The following is an 8,918-nucleotide window of genomic DNA, read 5'->3' on the forward strand; positions in this document are numbered from 1 at the left end:
GATATAAATATGAACTTGATTGAACAAAACATGCATGTATTGTATAACATAATGTCCTAGGTGTGTCATCTGATGAAGATCATCAAAGGTTAGTGCTGCATTTAGCTGTCTTCTGGGTTTTTGTGACATTATATGCTAGCTTGAAAAATGGGTGTCTGATTATTTCTGGCTGGGTACTCTGCTGACATAATCTAATGTTTTGCTTTCGCTGTAAAGCCTTTTTGAAATCGGACAGTGTGGTTAGATAAAGGAGAGTCTTGTCTTTAAAATGCTGTGAAATAGTCATATGTTTGAAAAATTGACGTTTTTGTATTTTTGAGGAATTTGTAATTCGCGCCACGCCTATCATTGGATATTGGAGCAGGTGTTCCGCTAGCGGAACGTCTAGATGTAAGAGGTTAAGTGTTCCCTTTATTTTTTTGAGCAGTATATATTAGTTGAATTGGATGACAGAGTTGTATCTTTATTTCTATTACATGTTTAAATGAAAAGAGAGAACCAATAATAGATTTTCATAAGTGTGGTGCCCATCTTGTCAAATGGCTGACTGACGGAGAAAAAGGTTTAAGAAAATCGTTAACCTCCGTACTATGGTTGATATTTCAATTATTTATCCTGCAAGCTTCTCCTTCTTTCTACTGTATGTCAATATAAATGTTCTTGCTGTTAAAAATCCCATCATATGGCACATTTTCTGATTCTTCTTCTATACTCAGCACAGGAGGAATGATTTGATTGCAGGAATCCCTGAATGAGCACCAGCTGTTTCAAGTTGCAATGTGAAAATGCAGTAGCCTTGAAGAACCAGCTGCAGTTGAAAGGATTTATGCACTTCCAAAAATTGGGATTGCAAGAATTTCCTGCAGGCAATAGCACTTTCTATGGGTTCAAATGTAGTTTTTTTCAGTACTTCAGCATCACGTTTCCATGTATGTTAGTCGATGTGAATAATGCGTCAACATTTGTTTGGGGTGTCAGATTGTGCTCAATATTATTAGAACTGTTATTTTAAGCCACTGATGAGGAGCTGCCAAGACCTCCCTGTGAGTTCCCAAGGCACTGCTATCACATCTGTTATAAACACCCAGGCTATATTATTAATTCAACATTTTATTAGTAATTTTCAAGAAATATGGATTGCTATCAATATACCTTATTGTATAACAAAAGTCAGGTTGCGTCATGTACTGCATGTGAATACGAAACAATACAAATCTATGAATTAAAAAAATATGTTGGAAATATAGGTATGGTCGAAGTATGTTGAAGTTAACAAATCAGATGCCTTTTCCATTCATTGTTGCATATTCTATATAACATGCTCTATTTACAGAGCCGATAGTTATATTGGTCTCACAACCGAGTTGTTGATTTCCATTGCATTCTTGGGGGTAAAAAATAGACTTTTCCATGTTGCTGGGAGAAAGGCCTCTATGCACTTCCTGGAAAAATGTCTGGGGCCATAGCAGACATGAATGCTACATTGTGTGAGGGTTATAACCAGTGGGAGAAGGAGCTGATTTGATTCTAGAGGAGCCACTTGCCATGACTTGTTACACAAACCAATAAAGTCTTCCCTGGGACATTGGCTTACTGTGTAGCCGCTTCACACTTCAAGTGCCAAATAATGACTGCAGTGATAACATTTTATGGCAGGCATTGAACAGGAAAGGCTTATTAATATTGTCTCATGTGGAAAAGTGTTTTAAACCGAGGACATTGAAAACTCAGCATAATATGGGGCTGAGCGGTGGAAGGGTGGTTCAAGATGGTTTCCTTTATTTTGTTGTTTCTCACTCACACATGCATGGAGCAATCTCCACTGAAATAACACACTCATAGATTCACCAGAGCACAATTCAGATATCCTCATTACCCCTCCACAGTTCCACTGAACTCTGTACTACATGTAATCTCATATGAAAGAACAACACAAAAGTGAATGCTAGCTAGCGTAGATTTGGCCCTTCTCATTTATCATATTCACTTGGATGGAATTTCACTTCAATTGCTCTTATTTTTTTTTTAATAAGATCAATGTGTTGTGTTCCAGAGAAAGTGGACACAAGGTCAGATTTGGCTTCAGTTAACCTTTGGAGAAGTCTGCAGTCTGTCACCATTCCTTTACCACACAGCTGTGGGTTGGCTGCTGTGTGCACTAGGATTATCCCTCAACCATACAGAAAAATGGGGGAAAGCAGCCCATTGATCTTAGTCATGGCTGTGAGTCCAACAGCCTTCACTGTTCATGCGGTGTGTTTAACAGAGAGGTTGTGGCTGTGTTTTAAACCATTGCCACGTCGGTGTTCATAGATCACGAACAGGGCACACATTTGTACTGTTAGGCAGCAGACTGTACATTGTGCAGAGGCTACAAGGTTGTTTATCCTGCGACAGTTGTTCAAGGAATTCTGTCAACATCTAACATGGCCCATCATTAATGTCTAAATGATTAAGCAGCCATGAAACTGGTGCAATATTCGTCAAAGGAAAGAAGTCTCTCTCTCTCTCTCTCTCTCTCTCTCTGACAAACAGACATATCTCATCTCAGCATATGGCTGATTATTTCAATTAACTGTACTTTGAGATGTTTACTTGATTACTTTGATTTAATCAATATCAAATATTCCTGTAGCACTGTTTACCATATAGGAGCCTTGCATTTATCTGAACATTTCTTAGATAAACTATACAATCTGATAGTTAATGTGGAACAATGCATCTATATTGATCCAAAATATGAAATAGTAATATGTAAAGGTTATAAAATAAAGGTTCATTAAATATGTCACAGACCCTGACCTTGCTATTTGTTTCAAAATATCACTTCATTACTTTGAGAGTGAATTGGTTGTGACTCCGGCCAATCCCGGGGACACTGGGAAGGAGGAACATAGACCTTCCATGCTTCCCACAGGTCTCGTGGTCTCCACCATGTCAAAGAGATTCAGTATCATACACAACAAGCATAGGCAACTCTCGTTGGGCCTCATCACAAATCAAAGAGGAAAAAAAGACAGTCCGACCTTTGAATGAACATGAACTTCGCCGAGAGTATTTCTGAAGAGGTCTGGGATTGAGGCCCCTAGCAGCAAGCATCTGAAAGCAGTCTCCATTGATTCACTCTAGTTCACCGCTAGTGCCTTAGCATAGCAAGGTCAAGGTTTACATCCCCTTCCTGTCTACAACATGAACCATATTGTTGGAATTAAATGAAAAAGGGAGAGTGAATCAATTACAATCTGTTGATCAATAAAGATACATAACAACTGCTTCCTTTATAGGATCCATGGATTGAAGGAAATCCTTTGTGACAAAACTACTCAAATGTCCCAAACAACATAATAGTCACTCAACCTCAAACTGTGAAGCAATTTATAATATTTTATCCTATTTTCTGGTGTGAACTGACCGGAGTGATTGATAGCGTCTGTTGTAAAGCTATTGCATGCCATCACCAACTCTCCTCCTCCCAGTCCCATGTGTGATATGAGGAGAGGAGGAGTGTGGTGGGGACTGTGGGAGCTAGATGCCTCATTGGTGTGCAAGACATGTCCAACCCCTCATTCTCCACAGCGCAAGTAAACAGCAACACAGAGGCCCATTGTGCCCAGGCAAAAAAAATCACTCTGTTTCAGAAGGAATGAACAGAACTCTCACTCAGTCTCACTCACACCAACTCAATGGCCTCTGCTAGTTATCCACAAGCACAAGCTCACTTACCCACAAGCAGAATATCAGTATTATAAGATAAGACTCACATAATGAACTTTTTCATCGTCGGTGTTGTGTATTGAAAATGTTTAAGCATAAAATCCATGATTCAATCAAATCAGAAGGCCAGTTATTGCTAACGTAAATTCCCAATTTGAGTTGGTTCTCAGTAGACACTTATTTCATTAATTAAGTTGACCAATGTGATTAACAACCTGTGATTAAAAAAACAACATTGTGCACTCTTTACAAAGTCAATGTGAAATCCAACAAATCAAGTGAAAAGTCCCCACACTGTAGAATCCATAGAAAATGCACAAGCTGAAAAAAAAAACTGCAACATGGACAGTGACACAATAGTAGCTACTTGAAGCAGCCGGGAAACAAAGTGAGAGAAAAAACAGCAGAACAATCTGGGCTTGAAGAAGGTATGGGTCTACAGCAGACCTCAAAGCAAATGTCACCTGAAGGGCAGAATATAAACTTGTCTCATTAAAACCACTAAAAACAAGTAATTTTGTGTATGAGGAGCATTGAGAACTAATCATAATTTGGGCCTTTCAAGTAGGCTCCTGGAGAGCTGTAGTTGTTCCTGTTCGAGACAGTTTTTATCACGCTTAATTCAGAATATAGAGATAAATAATCTACACTTTTAGTGGACACTGCTTCTCTCTAACTTTTGGATGAAAAATAATACGTGTGAAATTAATGGTATTCCTGTCAGGGCCCTTGGTGATAAATTCGTCATTCGTGCCAAAAGTACTCAGCAAATTCCTCATCAATACACCGTGGTCTATGGATTCCATCAAATAGAGAGATGTTACCGCCCCCAAAGCACCCAACCCCTCATCACATGGGAGCGCACACACACAAACTAACACACACAAACACAAAGACGGACAGTTATAATCTTAATAATGCTCACCTCAAGTTCAGACTTGACAAAGTGATTCGGTGAAAATGTAATTGCTCTTATGGCACTTATATTGCTCATCTATAGCATACAATGTTATGAAATTCGCTAAATTGTACATCCTGAAAGACACTTAGATATTCAAAACATTATTTACCATACATATCATACCCTCTTCAATTATGTTTAATGTAATGGACAAATCATTAAATCGTACATAAAGATTCTTAAAATACAGCAAATTTCCATTTGCAGAAAGCAAAAATAAAATACTCGGAGTGCAAAGGCACTTCTGGAATAAATGGATCGTCATGTGGATGGAACCTTTACATGTGTTTCACACTCATTATTATATACAGGAATGTAATTTCTCAATTATTCATCTAAAACGGATATTTGTTTCCACAGAGAAAATAAAATATATTATATAAAATGCACACAGCAGTATTATACATAGTTCTTGCGGTACCTGCTAAAGTCTTTATATTTAAAGTATAATAAATATTTTAAACCTCCAATAATATAATAGAACTGTCTGCATAAAGGGCTACGTTGACTCAATACAGCTGGAAAATAAAAAAGATAAAAAGGCTTAGATTGCTTTGTTTGAGTTGGACTCGTCAATTTGTGGAATACATAGATACATACCGATGTAATACGTGTGATGATAGTAAGTAGGGCCATATCTTACAACTGACTCATTGCAGTTTGTTTTTCCAGAACTTCGAGGTAGTCTGGTTCTGTTTTTAGCTTCCCAGGCAGCAAAGGGTGTTCATTTTTTGATTGTTCAGCATAATAATTTCGTGGAGTCCCATAGAGAACAGTTTTATTCAACCTGTCCTGTTTGTGTCGTCTAGTAGTTTCAAATGGAGGAATGAATTGTCTTTTCGGTAAAGTGCAGAAACTGTAATTCTGATCGCCAGCAGTCGGAAGCTCCTTAACTCTCTCTGCAATGTTTTGATAAAGCAGCTCCGGCTGTCGATTGCCACAAGATTGTTTCTCAGTGAGTTCCACTGTGCTTATGGTATATTGGCTTGGGGGCAAATCCAACTTTTTCGGGTCCATGGTGCTGAAAGTTAGCTCTTTTAGATTCCTATAGTACGCCACCTGCTCGCTATCTTTCTGCATGTAGATGGGGTTCTGACACATCTGGCTAGCGGGGGGAGGGATGTAGTTATACACATGTGTCTCTGTTTTACCTGCAGTGGGCTCTGAGCTATATGAACCATACTGTACCTGGAAAGAGTTTATATCTAAATTATTGGCACTGGTGGGGACGCTATCAATTCCTTTGCGTCGTTTGAGGACGAATACAAAAAGACCAGCCCCGAAGCAGACCGACAGAATGAACACCACGAGCAGTCCCAGTATGAGAACAGACAGGGGCACCTCCGCGTGCATCTCGGGTATCTGCTCTTCTGTTGACGTGATGGTAAACGGGGGAGTGGAGTCGGTGCTGGGACTAACGGTGGGGGCCTTGTTTAGGCCTACTGTGACCTCGTTCGGCTCGGGACAAATTGCATCATTGCGCAGAGATCTGAGCAGCCGCCCTGCGTGTTTGGAGGGCGAATCACAAGTGATTTCATTTACCACTACGCTGGTACTGGACAGCTCCATCCAGTTTTTAAGGGCAACGATGTCGCATGTGCAATCCCATGGGTTCTCCTGCAGATCGATCTGAATGAATGCGGAGAGCTGGTCGAGCACACCGCGCACCGGCAGGTGGGAGAAGTGATTGTTCCTCAGGTTCAGTCTTGTTAGCATAGTCCCCCAAAAAACATTGTCGGGAAGCGATCTTAGTAGATTGTTGTTCAGGAACAGCAGCTGCAGATTCTGTAATGAGTTAAACGTCTGTGGTAAAATGTCCTTGATGACATTGTACTCCAGGTATAAATATTGAAGGCTCTGCAGCCCCACGAATAATGATTGGGATAGACTTTCAATGTAATTGCCATTGAGGTAAAGTCTCCGTAGATTAGCCAGGTTGTCAAAGGCCCCGTCCTGAATAACAGCTATCCTATTATTTCCTAAATGGAGGAGCTCTAGTGTGCTGTATTCGGTTAGGTCTGTTCTATAGATGGTATGTAAGTAATTTCCTGTTAAATGCAATTTCTTTGGATAGGAGGGTTTAGGGGTAAGCTCTGTTATATTATGCAATTTTCTCTCCTGGCAGTTGATATTTAATCCACTGTCTGCGTTCTGGGAGGTACAGACGCATATACTAGGGCAGGTCATGGGAACAGGGGACCTAGTCTGATAAACCATTATAGGCCCCAGCACTTGTTTGTCCTTACCAGACGTTACCCGTTGTGTAGGGCGATTTCTCATTTTAGGGGGACGGGAGGCTCGTGGGGCTTTTGTTGGAGTGACCCCGGGGTGTAGGGTGGGAGAGGGGCCGTCGTATTGGGAATCAGAGGGGGGCAGCATTGCGCGGTGATTAGAATCACCAGCATTACGTCGGGGGCATAGATCTTGCCTAATCAATTGCGTAATGTCCTTTCCATGCAGTCTAAATGGGGTCTCGCACACGATGTCCCCTACAAAGACCGAGATGGTGTCCAGCCAGGCTTTTAAGGGTATCAGATCACAGGTGCAATTCCACGGGTTCTCCTCCAGTTGGATCTCCATAATGCCGCCTATGTGCTCCAGCACACCAGCAAAAGGCAGCATCTTAAGCCGGTTCCCCCTTAGATCCAAATGTGTTAACATAACGAAACGAAATACATTGTTGGGAAGAGACAGCATGAGGTTGTCGTTGAGAATCAGGACTTTGAGTTTATTTAATTTGCCGAATGCACCTGCTTCAATGGCACTGATGTAATTATAATCTGCCTGTAAATACTCCAAACACTCTAAACCAGCAAAGGTGTCTTCCTTGATTATCTCCAAGTTATTGTTGTTGAGATGAAGTCGTTTTAAAAACCTCAGTCCAGTAAAAGCTCCAGTCTGTATCTCCTGTAACCCGTTGTTTCCCAGATGAAGGGATGTGACATTACCATAATTAATAAACTCGTTCGGATTCAGTCTCGAAAGAAAGTTTCCATTGAGAAAGAGTTGGCAGATTTTGTTCGGTGGAGGCTGAAATAGACTCACCGTTGTAAATCCTTTGTTTTCGCAGTTAATGCTCAATATATTCTCCTTTTCCTCACAGGAGCAGCGGTTCTTACAAATTTCTTTCGATGTTTTGCGGCTCTCCGTCTTTGATGCGAAACTGGTCACAGTTAAAACGCTGAGCAACAAAACGCTGTTCAGCATTTTTACAACAATGTTGCTGAATTATCCAGCATCAACGTTGTATGAGCCTTGAAGCTGGGAATTTCAGTAGGGACATGTAACCCAAATTAACACAACATTAGTGTACAAATGGTACCAGGGCGCACGGACGCGCAGGTCTCTCCATTGATCTTCGTTACAACCCAAAAGGCAAATTAAACAAGGAATCATTCATCGGATACGTTCTGAGCCAGGCTTGAGTGGGCACATTGTCTGTTAGTCAGGGGATAGCTTCGCAATGTAGCCTACCGCAATCCCCGGTGTTACCCACGACCATTCATGCAGCAGTTTCAAGCATTTCCGTAGCAGCACAATCAGAAACAGTGAGATAGATACTCACTCAGCGACAGAGATTGTACAGTCTCTGCTCGCCTTGATCCCACGAAATTCCATTCTTCATTAAGTACAATTTCGTTTTCTACAAAAAATAAAATGTATGTAGCATATCACTTGGTGTTTTCCTTCACTTTCTCGATGAAAACACTGGGAGATCCAACTCGAGAGAGACTGGATACTGAGGAATAACGGGCTGAAGCATCCTCTGATTGTGCATCCGCACCCAATGAGAGGGCTATCTATGCCTTAGAATTTCTGCTCTACGTCCTCCCACATTCAAGGCATTCAGCCCTACGTCACTAGCATCGACAACATTTCATACTTGTTTAGAAAAGTTTTCCATTCTTCTCATAGTAATTGTAAAAATAGCATTATTTTTCAGGCTAATACTACTGGTACCTTGACTACTAATGAAAATAGCAGTAGTAGGATAGTTTATAATAAACACCATGCTAATGTTATAATAATAAACACATTGCCACGGGGTAATATAAATTCAATTGGAATACGACATTAATGGGAACTTCAGAAAAGTAGTGTATTCCAATTAATTTGATTTTATTTCCCCTATAAAATGCATGAGAAAATATATGAAATATGAATCTTCAATACAACCTTCATTTGTATTATTATTTAGAATTATTTAGAAACCAAGCTCAGTATTGTAAGTGGATTCTTGTTT

The 8,918-nt window shown here is 40.4% G+C and overlaps 1 protein-coding gene across 1 annotated transcript; it reads right to left on the reverse strand.

The window, feature by feature from the left end:
• Positions 1-241: 241 nt before the first annotated feature.
• LOC106604961 (SLIT and NTRK-like protein 2) lies at positions 242-8,461 on the reverse strand. The gene has a single exon (XM_014200138.3). It carries the CDS (start codon positions 7,880-7,882, stop codon positions 5,315-5,317), a length of 2,568 nt encoding a protein of 855 aa, XP_014055613.1. The 5' UTR covers positions 7,883-8,461; the 3' UTR covers positions 242-5,314.
• Between the last annotated feature and the right edge of the window lie 457 nt (positions 8,462-8,918).

The sequence above is a fragment of the Salmo salar genome, chromosome 05 (genome assembly GCF_965601325.2).
Source record: "Salmo salar chromosome 05, fSalSal1, whole genome shotgun sequence".
In the NCBI taxonomy this organism is placed as follows: domain Eukaryota; kingdom Metazoa; phylum Chordata; class Actinopteri; order Salmoniformes; family Salmonidae; genus Salmo; species Salmo salar.